This window comes from Natrix helvetica (genome assembly GCF_964273705.1).
Source record: "Natrix helvetica genome assembly, chromosome: 5".
Lineage (NCBI taxonomy): Eukaryota > Metazoa > Chordata > Lepidosauria > Squamata > Natricidae > Natrix > Natrix helvetica.
The window spans coordinates 75,508,513-75,532,210 of record NC_138551.1 but is presented as its reverse complement, the minus strand read 5'-3'; the positions used below and the strand labels follow the sequence as shown (position 1 = coordinate 75,532,210).

General features: G+C 39.2%; 1 protein-coding gene across 4 annotated transcripts in view; it reads right to left on the bottom strand.

Annotated features, from left to right (window-relative positions):
• BLNK (B cell linker) overlaps positions 1-23,698 on the bottom strand; it is a 128,700-nt gene that overhangs the window by 26,377 nt on the left and 78,625 nt on the right. For 3 of the 4 annotated variants that reach the window (XM_081954003.1, XM_081954001.1, XM_081954000.1), the window contains 6 exons: positions 20,175-20,240; positions 13,147-13,203; positions 8,187-8,236; positions 5,632-5,669; positions 5,056-5,212; positions 1,117-1,265 (listed from right to left, as the gene is read on the bottom strand). In XM_081954003.1, the coding sequence (XP_081810129.1) occupies positions 1,117-1,265; positions 5,056-5,212; positions 5,632-5,669; positions 8,187-8,236; positions 13,147-13,203; positions 20,175-20,240 (517 nt within the window). The remainder of the gene's footprint in view (positions 1-1,116; positions 1,266-5,055; positions 5,213-5,631; positions 5,670-8,186; positions 8,237-13,146; positions 13,204-20,174; positions 20,241-23,698) is intronic. The other variant, XM_081954002.1, reaches the window with a different exon arrangement.

The window sequence follows — 23,698 nt, the reverse complement described above, 5'->3', positions numbered from 1 at the left end:
CAGGAAAGCTGACACCCATATACAACACATTGCAGTAGTCTAAGCAGGACATGACAAGGGCATGTGTTATTGTAACAAGATCCTCTCAGCCCAAAATATGGACACAAGATGTTCCCTTTCAAGAAGACAACTTTGTCACAGAATGTTCTCTACTACTCAAGAAGGATCTCTGTGGGATCAAAGCCATTTCTGCTGATAAATAGAATGTTTAGAAATGAATAATTAGAAAGGTACTCGAATGTGCAGAGATGGACAAGATGACCATGGAGTTAAAAGAAAGAGTAGAATCGGATTATTATAAAATATGGAATAGAATTTATAAGTGGTTAGAAAACAGAAGCCAAAACAGGAAATAGAAGTCTTTTTTGTTTTTTCTAAACTAGTATTGAATAAAAATTAACCAGTTACTAATTACTATCAAAGTATTGACCATAATGTAAATTATTATTATCACAACTGTGAGTACAACTGTTATTACATTATTTCAGATGTTAAAACCGATAGGAAGGCAATGTAGAATAGAGAACTATAAAAACTAAATATGTAAGCCGATAAAGAAGGCTGCAAAACTATTTTATATTGTTATGTGTGTCTTGTTTCTTCTGTATTTGTCATTTTTTTTTCTTTCTGTTTTTAAAGCTTAAAATGTTTAATAAAAACTATTTTTTTAAAATAAGAATGTTTAGAAATGGATGCTTTCTTTTTGTAGCATGTTAATGTCTTGCTTTTTGTATCATTTTGTTTTTCAAAACTTTTCAAAGGTCAGGTGGAACATAAGCAAGCACCTTGAGGCAGATCCAGGCTGCCTATTCTCGCCTTAGCTGGTTGACTCAGGTAATTTGTCTTGCTATCTTCCAAGTTCTAAGTTAGGTATAATTTCGTAGCTTTGCAACTGAAATCTTTATTGACAGACTTTTGATTCTCCGTGTCTGGCGTCCTCTTTCTTTGTCAGCCTGGTTTGTCTTTTATCAGCGGCTTTAGATACAATTAAATTTGCCATGCAACCTCCTCTTACAAGAAGGGGTGGAAAAAGGAAAAGAAATGCTTTATGCGAAAACCGCCAGAGCAGATTTCTTCTGCCTGGTTGTTCTGCGTGATAACAATGGGAAGTGTCACCTCATCATCCATTCGCTTGGGCGGAAGTTTAGGCTTCTGAACAGCAGGTGGCAGTAGCGGCAAACTGGCTGGCTTCTTCGATAGAGATGCAGATTGGTTGGGCAGAATAGGGGAGGGCCACATCGTCTGCTTGCTAGGTAGTTTGTCATCTGTGAATGGCAGAAGAAAAAATGACATATACTTTTAAATAAATAATGCATTATTTATTCCATTTTCATGTAGTTGTATTTCCTTGGAATGGAATCCTATTCAAGTGTAACAAGTTCGATAGCACCGATAACCATATGGATTTGTTTTGGACTGCAAGAGAAAGTCTGCATCACATTAAAGGCAGTGGTGAAATTCAATTTTTTTACTATGGGTTCTGTGGGTGTGGCTTGGTGGGCGTGGTAGGGGAAGGATACTGCAAAATCCCCATTCCCTCCCCACTTCTGGGGGAAGGATATTGCAAAATCTCCATTCCCATCCCACTCCTGGGGCCAGCCAGAGGTGGTATTTGCCAGTTTTCCAAATTACTCAAAATTTCCGCTACAGGTTCTCCAGAACCTGTCAGAACCTGCTGGATTTCACCCCCGATTAAATGATTATACGCAAGAACAAAGCACGTTTATTTCTTCACAGGACTTGAGACTGCATTAAAAACAGTTTGTTTTCAATTGTGAAAGTCAGTGGAGTTTCGTGGGCGGTTTATTCTTCCATTTGTCATAATGTCTATCTTATATTGCTGGAGCTTTCTGGCTCCTGGACTACAGCTCTGCCAACAGGAAGGTTGTTTCAACAGCTGGGAGTTTTGTTTGTTATTTGGTACACGACATGCAAGAGGAGGCAAGGACACAGATGTTCTTTGGGTGAAGTGAAATCAAAAGTTTTTACTTCCCTTTTGTATGGAATGGAGACGATAGGATTTTTCATGCTATATGATCTATGGCAGGGGTCTCCAACCTTGGCAACTTTAAGACTTGTGGAGCTAGCTGGCTGAGGAATTCTGGGAGTTGAAGTCCACAAGTCTTAAAGTTGCCATGGTTGGAGACCCCTGATCTATGGTGATTTGGAGAAGTAATTTGGCCCCTTGTTTTTAAGCACATTGATGTTGATGGCTTTGAAGATGATCAAGCTGTTTTTTTTCACGTCTGGGAAGTGAAAACTGTGGTCTCTATATACTAAATGAGATTAGTTTCCTTAAAGATGTTAAATATATTGAGTTTCCTACTCGTTTGCAATTTGATTTAAGAACATCGGATTATTCAAAACTATTTCTAATTATTACAGCAAACCTCCATCAAATAGCTTAAGAGAAAGAAGGACTAGGGAGACATGATAGCATTGTTCCAATATCTCAGGGGTTGCCACAAAAAGATGTGGAGATTCTAGAAAGAGTGCAACAAAGATGATTAGGGGACTGGAGACTAAAACATATGAAGAACGGTTGCAGGAACTGGGCATGTTTAGTTTAAGAGAAAGAAGGACTAGGGGAGACATGATAGCAGTGTTCCAATATCTCAGGGGTTGCCACAAAGAAGAGGGAGTCAAGCTATTCTCCAAGGCACCTGAGGGTAGAACAAGAAGCAATGGGTGGAAACTAATCAAGGAGAGAAGTAACTTAGAACTGAGGAGAAATTTCCTGACAGTTAGAACAATTAATCAGTGGAACAGCTTGCCTCCAGAAGTTGTGAATGCCCCAACACTGGAAGTCTTTAAGAAGATGTTGGATAGCTATTTGTCTGAAACGGTATAGGGTTTCCTGCCTAGGCAGGGGGTTGGACTAGAAGACCTCCAAGGTCCCTTCCAACTCTACTATTGTATTGTATTGTATTGTATTGTATTGTAAATACCACTTATATTGCTTGACTTAGACAATGGGTAATACACTTTGTCAAAGCTGTCCAGAAAGTTTTACAAGGATATCTGAAGTTATCCTTGTGATGCTATTGTACAACAAAAACACAAGTTACTTTGCTGGAACTATAATATACTATCAGCTCCAGTCATTGTTTGACATTGGATGTTGTAATGACTCTTCCAAATAATGAGATATGATTTATAAATATCTGACTCAGACCAGCCAATTTTAATTAAACCACATAGCTAAAAGAATCTTTTTTTTTCAAATATATTGCATTAAATACATGGAATATATTAAAAACATATCAGAATATAACTTAGTTTTTAAATATGATTAAATTTATGTTTCATCCCTTAACAGTAAATACCAAAGGTCCAATACTCAATGACAACCTTAGATCTATTCGTGTCATTGAAAAAGCAGTCATATTATTAACCTGTATTGAATTATTGACGGCTTGGAATCAGAAAAAATAGCTGAAAAATATTGTTAGTTTCCATTATGTTGTTTAAAGACAAGGTGACTAAAAAGGGTCCAAAAGGATTCCTATTCAGTTTATTTTGCACTGGGATTTTCCCAGGCAACCAAACCCCGAAGCTGACTTGAAACTATAATTCAAAACTGAGCTTCAGAACTGAAGGAGCTTCTTGAATGAGAAGAGAAATGTCTTCAAGAAAAAACAAAGGAAGTCCAGTTGCCTCTTGAAAAAGCACCTTTGAGATAACCATGACCTGGATGACTGAGAATCTCCATAGCCATAATTCAATATTTAACATAGCAATTTGGATAAAATGAATCCCAACATTTAGTTTTGGTCGCCACGATGCAGAAAAGATGTGGAGACTCTGAAAAGAGTGCAGAGAAGAGCAACAAAGGTGATTAGGGGACTGGAGACTAAAACATATGAAGAACGATTGCAGGAACTGGGTATGACTAGTTTAATGAAAAGAAAGACTAGGGGAGACATGATAGCAGTGTTCCAATATCTCAGGGGTTGCCACAAAGAAGAGGGAGTCAAGCTATTCTCCAAAGCACCTGAGGGCAGGACAAGAAGCAATGGATGGAAGTTAATCAAGGGGAGAAGCAAGCTATAAGAAGAAATTTCCTGACAGAACAATTCAGTCCAAAAGAGATTGGACAACCATTTGTCTGACATGATAGGGTTTCCTGCCTGAGCAGGGAGTTGGACTAGAAGACCTCCAAGGTCCCTTCTAACTCTGTTATTCTATATTTAGATAAAAACAGTTTCATTAACGATATCAGAGGCTTGTCAGTGCACCATCCAAAACCATCTTAAGCATTTCAGAAAAAAAGCATACATTATGATTAGTTTTATTTTAACAAATAGTCCTCAAGGGTAATTGTATCTTTGGGAACACCGTATTTGGTTTGAGACCAGATCTATTTGGCTGGGGCAAAACTAAAGCTTAACATTGAAGTGTTCAGTTTTTTTCAAGGTCATGACAAATCTTTTCATTGACTGGTCATCGATCAAAAAAAAAAGTAAGTTCCTGCAGAGGTGTCATAAGAAAGGGACATTATAGGAGATCTCATTGGATTAATTAAGATGTTCATAAATAATCCATGAAAAAGATTCCTTTGCAGGTAATGTAGCAAAATGAAATTCTAATAGAATGAGCTGAGTTTGAAGCTTGATAGGTTTGTTGTTTTAAAACATGAGAACTTGAAGAAGAGCAGGTATGAATTTTTCAAGAGGAAAATTGATGGAATTTTCCTCATGGAAAGAACCCCATCCAAAGGACAATTTAAAATTACCAGCATTCATCATTCCAGGCAGTGGAATTCATTTAAATATACAAGGTCAAGAATAATTTTTGCATCGTAGGTTTCTCCACTTGCTCCTGATTATTCAGTTATTGGCTATAATGTGTCAAAAACCATGAACAAAAAATGGATGTACGTGAAAGCGTGTCTGAAGGTGAGGGTGTATGTGTGCTCAAGCAGATGTTCTGCTCTTGGACCTCCCAGAATCTTAACAAGCTTTTCCCTCCATTTGAAACTCTTCTGTTTCTTTGAATTCTGTACCATTGATTTTTATCTTGAGAAACAGGGAGTGTGGGACATAATGCACCTACCTGCATAGACACCCTGAGCACATGAGAATGGTATTGGGATCATCTTTGGCTCATGCTCACTTGGAGGAGGCTCATAGCTGTCATCACAGTTCTCTTCTGTGGGGACCACATACATCTCAGAATCCGAGTGGTGATCTGGATTTTCATAATCGCTGTCCTGGAAGAAGAAGATTGTGAATCTCTCAGGAAACTGTGAGTTGCGACTTTTAAAAACAGTTCAATATATTATGAGCTATGAGTTTCAACAGCTAAAAGAATCCCTTATTTTAATGACACCCAAATATTACCTAAAGTCCCATAATTTGGTGCCCTACACATAGATTGTAATGATTGCTTTCAGATGGGAATGGTCAATCATATTCTAATTGGGTGACCGGCCATTGCATCCATTTCTAGACAGTGGGATGCTAGCAGAAGTATTTTGGCTTACAATAGAGATCATGGCTTGCGTACAATAGCATGAACCTGTTAGGATAAAACTGGGCTTTGGTAGTCCTTGTAGCATGTTGGCCCAAAAGATCTTTGGAACAGCTGCTACTGATGCCCTGGAAATATGTGAGCGGCGAAGAAACTTACAAAGTCATCTGACCACTGTTCTTCTTCTTCTGAACGGTCTAAAATAAAAATTAGAATTAACTGGTTAGTCTAAATATTTAAGTAGTCATTGGAGCAAAATGTCCAAGACAAATGTTCTCATCTCTACTCCAGTTCTATAATAAAGTTAGGATTACATGAATATTAATTCATTATTTATATCACTATATTTGTCAAAACCAGATAGACTGGGCCCGGTAACATTTAGGGGCTCTCTAAAGCACGATTAAATGAAGACATGTGGATTTTAATTTATTTATCCTTAGAAAGATTAATCTTGGATAACATCCACTGAAATTAATGAAAATAAATTATACAGTTAAGTGGGTGGCAGCAAAATCTTCAAGCATTCTTCTTGATTGTCTTCCTTTTTAATATAAAGGGTACAGCAAAAATCAGGCTCTATAGACAATGTATTATATAAATTACATGAAATGCTTGAATTGGCTGCCATTGTCTTCCAAGCACTTTTTTATTTGTTTGATACTTGAACTTTGAACATTTTAAAGCATAATAGCAATACTGTGTTTCCTCGAAAATAAGATAGGGGGGGTTGTCTTATTTTCTTTTGACCCCCCAAATAAGCACTTGGCCTTATTTTCAAGGAGGTCTTATTATTTTTAAGGTGCAGGAGGCGCCGAGCATGATCACGTTATGGCTGCTGCTGTATTGCAATATTTTCAGGGAGGGCTTATTTTCGAGGGAGGGCTTATTTTAGCACATGCACTCAAAAGCCCGATTGGGCTTATTATCCAGGGGGGTTTTATTTTTGGAAAAACAGGGTAGTATAAAATCAAAATTCCAATTAGGATAAACAAATCAAATATGTATAATTATGTTGAAATTTGGGATAATCTGTGTGAGAATGATAATCGGGCTTTATTTTATCTACAATCTTTGCATTTTGTGAAAAAAATATTTCTTCTTCGCTTTCATTTCTGGTAAATTAGTTCTCATAAGCCTTGTGAGATCTTTCTAGGGCTGAAAGAATTCCTGCAGATACATTTAATACTAGTAATTGATGTTTTGTTTTGTTGCATGCTAGTCTCTTACTTGACTGTTCAACAGTTTTAAAAAAAGTCATTTCACAAATCAGGAGGCAAGAAAATTGTAGTTCCCTATCTCCAGGGGAGTCCACATGGAGAATTAAAAAAAAATCGAGATGGTGACATACAAGGAGAAAGAAGGGAGAGGGGATTTTAAATCTTGGCTGCCATTTGACATTTTTTTACTTGCCTTACAGAGTCCCCTATTATATACACAACCACAACCATGTAACCAAGTGGTTACATCAATGGGTGTTGTATTCCTTGTTGATTTTTAATCACTGTTAAATTCCCAAGAATCACTTTGACAAGATGGGTAACCACATAAAAAAAAAAAACAAATGAAATAAAATATAAAAGAAAATAAATTTAATAAGATAAAAACAAAAAACAAAAAACCAAAGGAAATAAAATATAAAACAAAATAAATAAAATAAGATAAAATAAAAGAGTGAGCTGGGATATGAGTAAAAGAACTTCCTTTGATTTTAAGAGTGTTTGTTCAAAAATGGGCATAAAGAGCCTTGGTCACAATGGCTGTGGGCTGCTTGATTTGCATCCACTAACTTCCTAAATTTAGGTTGTACAAATAATACCAACACAAGTGTTCTTACAAGCCCAAGTGACAAGGAGATAAGTTCTTTGGGCAAATATTCCTGTTACCTGCAAAGTTCTCCATAAGAAAAATGAAACTAAGAGAGTCGTATAAAAGCCAGGGCTGAGAGAGAGTTTGATTATAAAGGATCTTCAAAGTGGATCTCCTGTAAATCATGCCCTAGGTACAGCAATCCTTTCCTGCTGAGCTTCACAAATGACACTCCTGACTATTCCTCCAAAATGTAGTTAAACAAAGGTTGCAGATAGTTTTCTGCTTGTTAGGACATGACTTATCAGCTGATGCAACTTTCTGTGGTTTATTTTAGTTTCTAAAAGCAGAGAAAATTATCCTGGATTTTTTGTGGGTGCTGAAGGATAAGTATGATCCATAGGACATTTTATGGCAAGTATAATATGCGCTGAAGGCACTGTTACTATGCAGTGCATTTTGCTTCTGCTGAGAGACATTACTTTAGCAAGTGGGAGAGATTTATCCGGTGTAATTCCCACATCACTGAGTAAACACATATAAATTAGTCCTTAACCTATGACCATAACAGAGCCTGCCCATCCTGATTGTAAGTCATGTGATATTATGACAATAGTCATAATGACTGACTTGATTTTACAATCTTATTAATGGTGGTCATTAAGTTAACACTGCAGTTGTTAAGTGAACCAAGCCCATCATAAGGCAAGGACTACCAGCGTACATTTCAATCACATAAATCACCTGACAGGCACAACTCAGGAAAAACTAGGGACTGCCTTCCACCCTACTTGACGTGATGCTTACATGTACACATGCCACCATCTTGAATCCCAAACCTCTGATTTACATGCCTGCATCAATCCTAAAATCTAATAATGGTGTTAATAATGTCAAGTCCATACCTGGAACATAGTCAACTGGTGGTATGCTGGGTGGTGGTTTACTTGTTAACCTGTGAGGGAGTGGGGGGAAAAGTGTCATTTTTCATTTTTCTATATAATTATGGGATGGCAACAGTTGTCACCAGAACAAAGACTACAGCAACTACAGGAAGCCAGTAACGAAAGACCCATGCAGCTGACAAGAATTCCAAAGAGACTAAGCAAGACAAACACAGTAACGCAAAACAATCTTGGCTTTCAGTCAATTCTTGAAATATATACATATATATATCCAGACATGACTAATTCTGTGGAAAAGACAATTAACAGACAGTTGCAGACATAAGAGAGGCAGGTTACTGGTTAGTCATAAAGCTATAGAATATGCAGTCTATGCGATGCAAAATAGAAGATGGACCTTGTATTGTTAACAGGATGTGATAGAATTGGCTTCAGAATTTCTTGGTATTTTAAAAAAGGAGTGGATCCTTCATTTCAATCGGTATTTTGTAGTTGAAAAAAGGCGTATGGCTTTGTTTTCTAATTCTATTGAGCTTCACAAAGACTTGAGGGCCACTTCTGATTCCTTCCATCACACAAAAACCTGCTATTCATTTATGTCAATCTGATCAGAGCAGGACCTCGTGTTGTAAGTTATTTGTCAAATGTCTGGTGAGATCATGGTTTCCGAGCCAAGATTGCTCCATCTCTTCCCAAAAATCTCATTCATGGTTTTTAAATTCCATTTTCAACAGTTATCATTGTAACCTTGGCTGGTCTTGGAAAGGCTAAATCGGTTGTATAGGAGCTTGCAAGACCAGGATAGGTGATGCTGAGCAATTACGGTATTTCAAATGCTATAATAATAATAATAATAATAATAATAATAATAATAATAATAATAATAATAATAATAATAATAATAATAATAATAATAATAATAATAAATGCCTGTACATTAATTTTTAAGAACAATTATCAGAGAAAGGTAGTAGCATTTAGCTGACTTAAAAAAAAACTGAATAGGGTCAGACCTAGTCAATATTTGGATGGGAGAATAAGAGACTTCCACCAAGAAGTCCCAAAGAAGATCAAGGGGAATAGCTGAGTTGGGAAACTGAAACAAAGCATCCCATTCTTTTCTTATTGTTGCCAAGGAAACCCCCCCCCCCAACCTAAACAAAGAAAGAACATATCCATCAGGAGTGGCATTCACTTACCTTCCCTACTGGTTAACAAATGTGAGCGCGTCTAGGCATGTGCACAGCATTCTACGCATGTGCTATTGGCGAAAAAAAAGGACCTAAATGGGATGCCATAGAGCCAAGGCGAGTGGGCGGGGCCACCCGTGATTTCCGCTACCAGTTCGGGCAAACCAGTCCAAACTGGTAGAATACCACTTCTGGTATCCATGGAGTCACCAAAATTCAGTCTTTCCTCAGGGAAGCTTTTACCTTGATTTCATGTAAGCATTTTTTCCCCCACTGATGTTATTCACTACCTTGAGGACGTCAGATAGAAAAAAAAAAAAGGAAACTGTTTCTGAAATAAAAAAGAAATAAATAAAATAATAAAATAAAAATAAAAAAGAAAGCACTTTTTAAGGTCTCCTCGGCAAGAACGAATGAAAATGATGCCAAGAGCCTAAGGCACCAGGAAACCAACAACCAAAAAACCCACACACACCACCCCTTCTCATTTTGCCTTCCTGCTTGTGAGTTTTATTCTCCCAGAGCTACACAGAAGTTCCTTGTAAAGAACACAAGAAAGATGATTATTGGAGCAGCAAAGCATTTTTGACAGGCTCTGCATCTTCCAGATTCAAGAAACCTATTCAAAGTCAAAGCCAAGAAAGGACGAGCGTTTGCCGATGAGAAATTTAATAGCTAAATTGCCAATTAATTTAGAATATTAAAATGGCAAGAATTTGAATCCAAACTATGACATGAAAGCCTGAAAAACCTGTTTTTTTAAAAAAAATAAGAGTCTCAACTGGAAAGTACTTCTAAGATTGGGGTGGGGAGAAGGAGGTCAGATTTAATAACAGCAACTGCTGTACAAGGATTGTGGCTGGTGGCCCAATGGGAAAAACAGGGCCACCAAAAATCAGCATTTTTGCTCTACTACCGTCGTATTCCAGGAGTAAAATCTGGGAGTTATTTGGAAGCAACAAAATTCGGATTGGGAGGAACCTCCTGTGCATTGCTTGCCTCTTTCCTACACTATGTTAAGGTACTTGGCAATACTAAGCATCTCTTATCTGGGAGGAAACCATATCAAACTCCATGAGGTTTACTTCGGTATAGGCCAGTGATGGCAAACCTTTTCGGCATCTGAGCCGTGACCAGGAAGAGGAGGTTCCTGGCACCCGCATGTGCTGCATCACCCGTTCCTCTTCCGGGTTTCTGATGTGCTTGTGCATGTGCCGAGCAGCTGGCTGGCACACATGTCCACACTGGAAAATGGAAGACCAGTAAAGCCCAGCTGATCATCGCTTGCGCATGCATGTCAGAAACTCAGAAGAGGAATGGGCAATGCCACGCATGCCAGGAGACATGGCTCTGCATGCCACTTCGGGCACAAGTGCCATAGGTTCACCATCACAGGTATAGACAAAAAGCACTGCCTTTTGGGCTGCTAACCATCTCCAGGGAAGACAAACTTCCCAATTCTTCTTCCCCCTTGAAGTCCTCTCTCCCTCTGAAAAATTCCTGTAGGTTAAAAAGTTAGGGTTGAATATTCTGTGCAAATGGCCGGGAGAAACGTGATGGATGTTCTGTCAATTCTTGCCCTACCCAACTACATAAAGGGAGTCCTTGACAATCTTGAATGTATCAATGGTTAGATTTTGTATGTCATCATTTACACCTTGAGACCCCTAATATTTTACCTATGTATCTTAGCATATAGTGGAAGAATTCCTTGATCACCATACTGAATTTCTACATTAATTTGATGCTGGTCACTTACTTCTAGAAATGGGATTGGTTTTTATAAAGCATTTAATATATGTTGCACTATTTGCTGATTTTAGAAAATACTTGCAGGTTCTTACATCTCCCCACATGCTGTGGGGAGATGTGTCTGAATGGAGTTTTTCTTTTGCAGCATGTGGTACTGTATTTTTCGGAGTATAAGATGCACCGGAGTATAAGACGCACCAAGGTTTTGAAGAGGCAATTTTTTTAAAAAAGTAGGTAGGTAGATAGAGGGATAGAGAGGGTGAGAAAGAAAGAGAAATACAGTAGGTAGGTAGGTAGATAAAGAAAGTAGTTAGGTAGATAAAGGGAGAGAGAGAGAGAGAGAGAGAGAGAGAGAAATAGTGATAGATAGATAGATAGATAGATAGATAAATACAATAGGTAGGTAGGGAAAGAGAGTGTATAGATAGGTAGGTAGAGGGATAGAAAGAGAGAAATAGAGAGAGAGAGAGAGAGGGGGAAATACAGTAGATAGGTAGGGAGAGAGAGGGTAGGTAGGTAGGTAGGTAGAGGAATAGAGAGAGAAAAAAAGAAAGAGAGAGAGAGAAATACAGTAGATAGGTAGGGAGAGAGAGAGTAGGTAGATAGGTAGGTAGGTAGAGGGATAGAGAAATACAGTAGGTAGGGAGAGTGTGTGTGTAGGTAGGTAGGTAGAGGGATAGAGAGAGAGAAATAGAAAGAGAGACAAATGCAGTAGATAGATAGGGAGAGAGAGAATAGTAGGTAGGTTGGTAGGCAGAGAGAGGGATAGAGAGAGAGAAATATAATAGGTAAGTAGGTAGAGAGAGTGTGTGTGTAGGTAGGTAGGGAGGGAGAGGGATAGAGAGAGAGAGAGAGAAATAGAAAGAGAGATAGAGAAATACAGTAGATAGGTAGGGAGAGAGAGAGAGTAGGTAGGTAGGTAGGTAGATGTTTCCAGGTGTATTTATCCATGTGCTGGAGAAGGGAATTACTGACAAACCTTAAGACTTTGTTTCTGCTGGCACAGCACTTGATCAATGTAATTCTCATCAGTTAAAGAGCTTTCCAAAAGGAAAAAAAAGTTTTTGCACTCTGCAAACCTCTGAAAAACAGGCCATTTTTTAAAAAATAAAAGGCATGAATAGCCGGGGGGGGGGGGGGGGGGCTTGCAGAGTGCTCCTGGGGGGATGGGGGGGGCAAAAAGAGTAAAAAATGGCCTGCTTTTCACGAAAAAGGGCCTATTTTTGTCAAAAAAATTGCATTCATAGCCTTATAGAGGCTTATAGAGTGCTGCTGGGGGCTGGGGGGGGGAACGGCCCATTTTTTGGCTAATTTCTGCTCTCCCCAGCCCCCAGGAGTTCTCTGAAAGCCTTCATAAGGTTATGCACAGCCATTTTGGTGAAGGGGCGGGGCTTCGGGAGGCAAAAAATGCTGTATTCGATGTATAAGACACACCCAGATTTTCAGCCTCTTTTTTGAGGAAAAAAAGGTGCGTCTTATACTCCGAAAAATACAGTAAATCAGATCTGCTTATGAAAATATGTTCCAGGCATATATCATATAATAAGTGCAACATGACATGGTCCTTTGCTGAAATTAATGTTCTAGACTAGACATGTCCAATCTGAGGTCCATGGACCAAATGCGGCCCCGGCCAGCTAGTTTACGTGGCCTCACAAGAACATAATTTTTAGATTTTATTATGTGATTTATATACATTAACTATATTATGTATTTTATATCTGGCCTAAGACAATTCCTCTTCACTTGTTGCGGCCCAGGAAAGCCAAAAATGTCGGACCCCCATGTTCTAGACCCTGGTTCTGCGCCCATAAGGAAAGGACCTGGAAAGCTAGGGCAACACTTTCTGGATGGAGCTGATGAAAGGGAAGGAAGAGAGAAAGTTATGCTTCAAATCCTTGCTCAGTAAGAGTGGGTTGAAGCCTACGCAGCAAACGCAAACAACATCACATTGAAAGCAGGCAACAGGACATCATGCTAAAACAACCAGCGGCTTGTGGGATGCTAAATTGTCATACCGATCCCATGTGTTTTTTCCAGTTTTGCATATTAAGGCCACTTGTTCATTTTGGAACCTATACATTGACAGGAGAAAAGGAATAAACAAAACAGTGTTTCTCAAGCAGGTTAGATTTGTGTGCTTATAAAGGCTTTTAGCATTAATTTCTATTGTTTTAATAAATGGAATTGCCTAAGACATGCACACCACCAATACTGTTGTATCATCTCCAAAAACAAACAAATAGTTTAATGTTCAGCTCAGGCAGCCACATTCATTTGCAGGAAGTTTTTGTTGCTCTAGATGGGACCTGCAAAAGGACCCCTTCAACCACCGTTTTAAAAACTCAAGTGAAAACTGACAATTGAATGAAATAAGGAGCAAACTCCTTTGAATGTTGCCCCCATATACTATATTTTTTGGAGTATAAGACACACTTTTTCCCCTCAAAAAAGAGGGTGAAAATCTGGGTGCATCTTATACACTGAATACAGTATTTTTGGTCTCCCAAAATCCCGCCACCTTTGCAAAAATGGTCGTTCATAGCCTTTAGGAGGCTTCCAGAGTGCTCCTGGTGGTTGGGGAGGGCAAAAATGAATGAAAAACTGGTTGTCTTTTGCTCATTTCTGTCCCTCCAACCCCCAGGAACATTCTATAAGACTCCTAAAGGCTACACATGCCCTTTTTTTGACAAAAAACGGGCCTGTTTTTGTGACAAATGGGCCAATTTTTGCTTGTTTTTGGGCCCCCTCAGCCCCCAGGAGCACTCCACAAGCCTCCTAAAGGCTATTCGTGCCCTTTCTTGACAAAAAACGGGCCATTTTTGGGAGATCTTCAGAGTGCAAAACCTTTTTTTAAAAATTTGCCTCTTCAAAATCTTAATGCGTCTTATACTCTGGTGCATCTTATACTCCAAACAACACGGTACATGAACTTCAGGATTGCAGCCAATGAGTGCTTGGTCATGTACTCTTGTGACAAGCATCTACAAGCCGTCTACAACCACAATTGGGTCTAGCACCCCCAGATAGCAAGGCAGTTGTTAAGTGAGTCACGGCAAAATTTATGACCTTTCTGTCATGGGTGAATCACCAGTCATTAGATGATGCATGCAATCTTTAAGTGAATCCAGCTTCCTCCGTTGACTTTGCTGATTGGAAGCCAATTTTGGAAGGTCGCAAATAACAATCATATGATCCTGGGATGCTGCGGCGATTATAAATCAATGCCAATTGCCAAGGGATTTAATTTTGATCACATGACTGTAGGGACCATGTGACAAACGTGAAACTCAGTGGTAAGTCACTTTTTTCAGCACCATTGTAACATTGAACAATTTGCTAAACGTTGTAAGGCAAGGGCTACCTGGACTTTTGTGACCTTTTCCATAAAGAACAACATTGCTATCTGATTAGGAAAAAAGAAACTTGGTTTCATTTGGTCTTCAACAGTTGCTTTCTCTAAAGAACTCAACAGATAAGTAAAAGGGTCATTGGTATAAATGTCAACAGATAAAGCAGCAGGAAGAGAATTTACACAAAGAATAACACCCATCTGGCTAAGCCTTATTGTAAAATCCTCATTGTACGTCGGATGTGTTCCTGAGAGAGACTCTTAGCTTTCAGTTAGATAAGGAGCGTCCCAACCTTCTTGGCAACTTTAAGAATTCTGAAACTTGAAGTCAACATGTCTTAAAGTTGCCAAGATCATGTGCAACCTGAATTACAGTAGACATTCAGTATTCTCAGGAACTCTCTAGACACAGCTATTCCACATTATGTCACCAGTTCCCCTTTTGTGTTCAGCTCTGTTGCAATTTATGGCCTTCTTTTTGATGCCGCTTCCTCTCTCTTTACACGCTTCACCTCATTTCTCTGTCTTAGCTCAGCAAAGGAAACTATCTGGGCCTTCTTAAGACCTGATGGGCTGCTGTGGTCATCAAATGGAATGATCAAGAAATGGTGATTCATGCTTAGGATTTAAGGGGCACTTGGTTGCCACAGCAAAAGTCCATCTTCCTTTTCTCTTCTCCTTTTTATTTCCCAAAGTCAAAATCTTCGGACTGGCCATTGAATTGTAGATTATTCTGATACATTGCCTGCAGGCTTGATATTTTATTTCTGCCAGTTGCTCTTCTTTGAGATGTTTTGTGGACAGAAAGCTGGTCATACAGCTTTTTATATTTATTTATTTATTAATCAAATCGATATAGCTGCCCATCTCATCAAAAGTGGCTCTGGGAGGTGCACAATAATAATACGTCCATTAACCAGCCAAACTTCTAAACTTTGAGAATATTGTCACATTATCAATAAGACTTTGATGTCCTTACATTTTGCCTATGGGGGAAAATACACATCAAGTACAGCTTCATATAATAGAAAAGCTACTACATCTTGCCCTTGGCTGCAGAAAGCCAAATATACTAGTATAAACTTGTCATTCCCTTTCCAGCCCACACTTTTCTTCCAATTCAATCCCATTGGCAGAAGACCTATCCTGATGTGACTGGGCCTTCTTGTTTCCGATATTAAACCAGGCATTGTTTTCTCTGTTTTCAGTCAATACAGACTCTCTTTTGCTGTTTACCAAATTACAGGCACCTGCTTAGCCGCCACCTGAACTAGTCACCTGAGAATACCTTATGCACCAAAGCCACAACAAAACAGAGAATTGCAGAAATTCAGCAAAATTCAGGCGAATTCAATGGACCCTCCCTTGAAGAGTTCATATATTGTTGCAAGTCAGCTGTTGAAACCAAAAAAACAGGGGACAATTTTGACAACCATCTGTGAGCTGAGGGCACCTTTGACATCTTCCCACAAGGCAACGATACCTTGAAGGCTCAACTTTATTGGTTTATATCTGTTGTTCAAGGTCATAATATGTGAGGTGGTGAATCTTTTGTTCTGTCAAGCACAATCTTTTCTCAATGATAATTCCATTGAGTCTCACATGATAAGTCTAGTCCAATATAAGTATATCTTCCCTATCTCTGGTTACTCTTTGATGTCCTTTGTTTGCTACCTCTGAAGACGCCTTTATCAAAAAGCAGAGCTGATTTCTCTTCTTTGAGAATCGGAGGTTAGGTTGAGAGTTGCAGATTTTCCTGCAATAGTGTGCCTTTTCTCTCAAACAACTGCGTGTTACAGATGGGCAAGAGAGATAGCACATCGCTCACACGCAAACATTTCACAACAAGTCCTAATCAACTGCCAGAAAAAACCATTTGGTGGGGCTGAGTAACACTATCTTCAGATAGACAGAAACATTCCTATCCTCATTAAAACCCCAGGAAAAAAATTGTCCTGCTTGGCAACTGGATTTAAGAAAAAAACTTTGCCTGAATTACAAGGGACACAATAGGATTGTGCTGCATTTCATTTCTCAAATGTTCTTTGTTGTTAGTTGCAAAGTCGTATCCGACCTTATGGACAACATTCCTCCAGGTCTTCCTGTCCTCTACCATCCTCTGGAGTCCATTTAAGCTCACGCCTACTGCTTCAGTGACTCCATCCAGCCACCTCAATCTCTGCCGTCCCTTTCTTCTTTTGCCCTCAGTCTTTCCCAGTATTAGGCTCTTGACCAGTGAGCCCTTCCTTCTCATTAGGTGGCCAAAGTATTTGAGTTTCATCTCCAGGATCTGGCCTTCTAAAGAGCAGTCAGGGTTGATCTCCTCTAGGACTGACCGGTTTGGTCACCTTCAGTTCAAGGAACTCACAGGAGTCTTCTCCAGCACCATAGTTCAAAGGCCTCAATTCTTTGGCGCTCAGTCTTTCTTGAGGTCCAACTTTCACAGCCATACATTGCAACTACAATATTCTTTAGAGTGTGCAAAGCACAACATTGCAGACCTCTTTCCCAGGAATGCACTTTGAAGCAGACTTTTGGGTGAAATTCAAAATGCCACAGAATACTAAGAAGCATTTCTTAAAAGTCCAATTGCTTCAGAAGGCAGGAGAGAGTTCTTACAATCCCGTGGACCAAAGAGGAGGGTCTGCAGAGTGCATTGAACACAGGAACCCCCCCCCCCTCTCTCCCCCCCAATTAGAGCCTAGGAGAGGCAGAGGCCTTTAAAGGTGAGGGATTCAAGTTTGGGTTTTCAAAAGGAAATTTCTGGAGGGAAATACAAATTAATCAGGAAGGATTCTTGTTCTGGAGTATTTTTCTGTAGATAACCTATATTTAGCCAACTGTTTCAAGGTTAAATATAAATATATACTTAAAAGTATACACAGCAGATGTGAGTGTGGAAAATGGCTGCTAGAAAAACTGCTGTAAGATCTCTGAAGGAGGGAAAGCAATTGTGTTTGTTTTGTTTTATCATGCTGGTTGCAACAGAAGCAGACAAGTTGATGGTATCCTACCAGAAGACGTAGGCAGCAGTTTCAACGCAGATGTTGAAACTTTATCCATTCAGAGAACGTTGTGCAATAATTGAGACAGAAACACAGATCTTCACAGGTTGGATATCGTGATATTATAAAATGGAATAATCACTGGTCTGAAATGCTCCCCTCGATGTAGGTTGCATTGTAGAGATGGGCTGGATTCATGTTAAATCCTAGTTTGTTTAACCATGAATGACTAAATAAGACAGAACTAAATTGGTTCAAACAATTTGCCGATTTCAAATACACAAACGGCTTTATGCCTTAATAGGTGAATGAAGGTTTCTGCAAGTTGCAACTTGTATCCCTGGTGGTTTCCTGCTTTGCACAGGTCAGGCCACTAATGTGACACCCATCGTAGGTGGACTTTGCAATTCTCCACATTGCCTCTTAAAGCGGTGGGGGGGGGGGAGGAGGAGGATTTGCTGTGAATACCAGCCATTCTTATTTAGGGAAAAGGAGAGGAATGCGTTTAGAGATAGCATCTGAAAAGATAGTCATGTTTTGCTTGTTGTTTCTCATTCTCACTCAGAATGTGAACATCTATAGGGAGGCGATGAAATGTACAAGGTGAAGCTACAGCTATACACTTTCCAGCAATGTCATGACACACACAAAAAAGGGCAGTACTTATATTTCATTATTTACTTATATTTACATTTTGGCCACATTATAGCTAGCTGCAGACTCTCGTGACTCGGACTCTGATGACTCAGACTGCTGATGTTAACATTGCCCCACTGTTCACACTGGAAGCCGCTAAAGATAGAAGCTGTTAGTTTCTATATAGCACAGCCTTTTTATCCAGCTGAACTAGAAGGGTACGAATGTATTAATATATTTAGTGCGTAGACTAGCAATATATGCAAACATTTCATCAACATTAGTAGAATGAAATATAAATGTTAAACAAAATCTATGTTCAAATATTAAGTGTCTAGGCCAGGGGTGTCAAACTCAATTTCTTTGAGGGTCGCATCAGGGTTGTGTTTGACCTCAGGGGGACAGGGTGGGCATGGACAGGGTGGATGTGGCCAGCTTGACATCACTCGCGTTGGGGCGCCTGTGGTTGGGGCCGGAGCACTCTGCCAGTGAAAAGGGGTTCCAGAACTCCATTTTTGGCTGCCATGGATTCCTCTGCCATGAAAATGGAGCGCATGTGGCCCTCACGAGCTCCGTTTTCACTGGCAGAGGGTTGCAGGGGGCTGGGGCAGCCAAAAACGGAGTTCGGAAGCAGGCCGGTCCTTCACTGTTTCCAGGGCAGCTCCGTGGGCCAGATCTAAGTCCGGATCTGGTCCCAGGCCCTTGAGTTTGACACCCCTGATCTAGGCCATCTAACCATTAAAACACAGCATCGTTTGTATTAAAAAATCAGATACTAGATTGGTATATGCCCACAGCTTACAGCCGGTTACGATGTGATCTACACTTTGACATGGGACCCTGCAGTCACACTGAGGGGAGGAAGCTATGCCCCATTTGTAAGAGTGTCTCAGCAGATGCTGATGAGGTGCGAATCCTATTCAGGATTGCCCACTACTGATGTAGTAGTTCAAAGCCTGGCATCTTTTTTGTGTGGTCATTTAAATGTCTTCGGCATTTGGCAACCCATTTGGTTTTCCATTGAGAACTGATGTTAAAGTTGTTGGGCAGAAGTTGTGCAATGCCAATGGGGGCTTTCTGGATTTGAGTCTTTCTGCTGACAAACGAGGAAGGTTAGCATGCACTGGTAGGAATGAGTTGTCCATACTTTTCCTGCATTCTCTCACTATTGCATCTTGCCTGGCAGTGCTATAGGGCTCAGAACAGGAAGCCAGTGAGTGGTTTTAATACATCTGCTTATAATCTTCATGGTGTCCTTGAATCTGGCATCTAACTACTGTGGCAGCAGTTTCATACCAGGGGTTATGAAATATGAATATGATAAGACCAGAAAGGAATAGTCACAGATATTAACTGGTTAAAATGTTTTGATTACATCTATGGAGATTCTCAGTCATCCTGGTCATGGTTGTCCCAAAGGTGCTTTTTCAAGAGGCAACTGGACTTTCTTGTTTTTCTTTGAAGACATTTTGCTTCTCATCCAAGAAGCTTCTTCAGCTCTAGGTTTCTAGGTTATGGTTTTTCAGCTAGAGGTGAGAGAACATTTGCCTTTACTCTCATTCTCTGTCATTCCCATGGAGACTATATATTGAACCTATGGTGTAGATTTATGTCCTCCAGATGTTACTGAACTACAATTGCTAGCTTCACCCACCATAAGGGATGCTAACAATGTGTGAAAGTTCCAAAACCTAGTTGAGATTTCCTTAACAAGGGTGATGGCCTTATGTATGCATACCTTTTTCTATACAAACGAATGGCTTCCTAATTCTTGGTGACGATACAGCTGGTTAAGATGTTGGAACACAGCTTATATACATGTTATCAAAACAGATTCTAAACAGTTGGTTGGATAAGACAAGAGCATCAAGAAAAATCTTTTGCATTTGATGTACAGATTACACTAACCAGAAATGTTCTGGACGCAAGCCCAATTGAACATAAAAAAGAATAACCAGGTATATTGATACATTTGACATAATTACAGAAAATAAGCATCAAAATCAAAGAGAACAATAATTCCACATGTGGATTGCTCGTTTACATAACTTACTTTTTGAACTTGCTCATTATTCCACTATCATTTTTCTTGATATCATGCACTATTTTTTGAAGTTGCCTGTTTGAAAGAAAATGGTAAGAATTACTACCAGATGACACCATTTATTACATTAGAATACATACTACCACATGCTGAAATAAGGCAATGGCGAAACACTTTCATACCATTACCAAGAAATGCCATAAATCTGTCCATTGAGCTGAACAAAAAGCTGAGCATGACTTCTGACAACTTTATCTTTTCACTCCCAATGTCATCAACAACTAAAATGTCAATATTTGCCATTGTATTTTAATGTCTTTAAAGTACTTATCTTCCCAGTGAGTCTATTTATTGGGAAATGTTTGTAACTCAGTGTCATGAAAGCATAGCACAAAATCTGCCATTCGACAGAAGACATTGAGTAACTTCCTAGAAAGAGAATGTACAATTATAGAAGTAAATTATTATAAGAGCTGTGGTGGTGCAGTGATTAGAATGCAGTACTGCAGGGCTAACTCAGTGCTCACTGCCAGAAGTTTGATTCTTTCTATCCTGACTGGCTCAAGGTTGACTCAAAAAGGGCAATAAGGTGACTCTGTAAACTGCTTAGAGAGGACTGTAAAGCACTGTGAAGCCATGTTTAAGTGCTATTGCTATTATCACGATGTGTTATAGAGGTAGTGTTCAACTTATGATTGGTCGCGTAATGGATAATGGACCCGCAAAAAGATACTTATGACCGAGTTCTGAAGTTCTGATATCATTCCTCACACAAGGATGTCACTGCATTTGGGGTGTTCGGCAACAAGCCTGCATTCATGACTGTTTGCAGCTCCCTGCCATCATGTGATTGTGATTTATGCCAGTTTTTCCAGAAACCAATGTTTACTTCCAGTTTCCAGCAAAAACTGACATATAACGAACAATGAATTTGCTTTCTAGCTGCTGCATTTAATTAATGATTATTTTTATTTTTATTATTTTTATTTTTATTGTTGTTGTTGTTATTATTATGTTAATCTTTAATGAGATTCACAGCCTTTGGGGCTGGTTGGTAGCTCAACAGCTTGAGTCCTAATCAAGGACCTAGGAACTGTTAAGGTAATGTCGGAGGATATAAGCTGTTCCAAGTAGGGTGGTTTTTTGTAGAGTCAGAATGTTCAAGTCAGGTAAATTTAGAATTTCCAAATAGCGAGGTAGCCCTTTAGGTATTGCTCCAAGGGCTCCAATTACAATTGGGACAACACATGATTTCTTTTTCCACAGTCACTCAACCTCAATTTGCAAGTCCCAGTATTTTGTGATTATTGTTGTTGTTGTTGCTATTACTATTATTATTATTGCATCAACAGAATTGTATCACAGCGGCCAGTTGTTTCGCCGGATTTGGCATTAATTACTAGTCGGGCCCCACCCAGGGGCCTAGGACGTCGTAACGTATTTTTTATTATTATTATTATTATTATTATTATTATTATTATTATTATTATTATTATTATTATTATTATTATTATTATTATTATTATTATTATTATTAATTCTGTTGATGCAATAATAATAATATCAGGTTCAATCACATGGTGACCCACTTTACGAACATCATGAATTATAACTGTAATTGCTAGGCTAAATTATGGTCATAAGTCAAAAACTACCAGGACAGTGTCTTAGTTCTCCTCCTCCTCCTGCTGCTCCTCCTGCTCCTCCAATATCCTGCCTTCTAGCCTAAAGGATAAATTCTAATTTACAAGTCTACATAAAAGACTGTTTTAACAACCTGCAAGCAATAACTGTTTAAATCGATATGTTAAATATTCCAAGATCTTACCTACATACATACCCACTGAAGACATGAACTGTATGGTTGTCAAGATATTAAATATTTTCCTCAATTAAATACTTTCCTTAAGGTGCAAAATGCACCCCACTGTTTTGTATTTATAACAAACACAAGTTGTGGACATCCTTTTAAATACATAAAAACGCATATCAGAACTCCCATACAATCAGAGTGGATAAGCCAAAAATGGATCTTTATAAAGGATTGGCAATTTCCCAAAGTAGGTAATTAAAACGACCTGCTTACATACCGCCTCCTGGAGGTCAGTAAAGGTAAAAACAGTGTAGAGGATATGCACTGCATAAAAATAGAAAGATTTCCTTCCCCCACTTGAGACATAGGAGAAGTGGAAGTCATGTAAAACTTTATAAAAAGAAATGTGTGACATAATGTCTTCTTATGGACAGGTGGACAATAATTCAGTATGATCAGCCTTCAGCAACTTACTACTTTCTGCATGCCCTGGTATTCATTCAACTAACAGCCACACCTGAATGGTGTCAGGATGGGAAAGGACCAATTACATAGAATTTAATGATTTAATCTGCTGGTATTAGCAGACCCATTTTAGTTCCATTCATGAAAACTTTGTATCTGCCCTGTTTCAATCTGGGGTCAACAGCACAAGTTGTTCTCACTCTTCTTTGTGGATGACTGTTGTTAGGGTTGCAGTCAAACATATCCCGGAGGACTTCAAACAAAAGAAATCTGATTGAAATTCTGGGAAATAAAAAGAAATCTATGGTTCTCACTAGGCCACATGAGGCGTGTGAAATATCTACCAGCTTCAACGTTTGCTCCATTACTGTGAGAAAGGAATAAATTTGCTGTATTCAGTGAAAGAGAAACTGCTATGCAGCTGGTATTTATTTTGGTTGGCGTGTCTTTTAGTTTTGTATAAATAGGTACTCAGGTGAAACCTTTTCACCTGATTATAGTTTATGAATAGTGGGTGGCCCTTGCGGGTTCCAAACAGTTCCTACAAATGCTCTAAAATATTGTGTTTTGACTTATTACTGATTTAATTTAATTACTCCAAGATACTTGTAGAATCATAGAATGCATTAACCATTTAGGGCAGGGGTGTCAAACTCGCGGCATCACGTTGTCGTCATATGATGTATCACAACTTTTTCCCCTTCGCTAAATTAGAGGTGGGCGTGACCAGTATGTGACGCATCTGGCCCATGGACCGCGAGTTCAACACCCCCGTTTTAGAGAACCTACTCATTGTCTTAAATTACACCATCCATGCAGATGGCCATTCAACAGAGGATTGCAGGAGGCCGTGGCAACCGAAAACGGAGCTTGGGAGCTCATTTTTGCTGCTACGGTTATCACAAGCGCCCCTGATAGGAGTGACGATGAGCTGGCCATGCCCCCCCCCCCTCCGAGGTCAAACACAATCCTGATACAGTCCTTAATGAAATAAAGTTTGACACCCCTGTTCTAGAAATTTATGTTATCTGACTCCTTTCACCACTCCTCATAGCGAATCATTTCCAGAATTTATCATACTAATAAGATAAACAATAATACTTTATTAAGATTTTTCTCACTCAAAAGCCTGTTTAGTAAAAACTGGAAGATGAAAGAGTTGATAACAGTCATTTTCACTCAGCTTTAGGAAGAAGGCAGTGGCAAACCACTTCCGAAATATTGCCAAGAAAACTACAGAGTCTAGGTCAGGCAG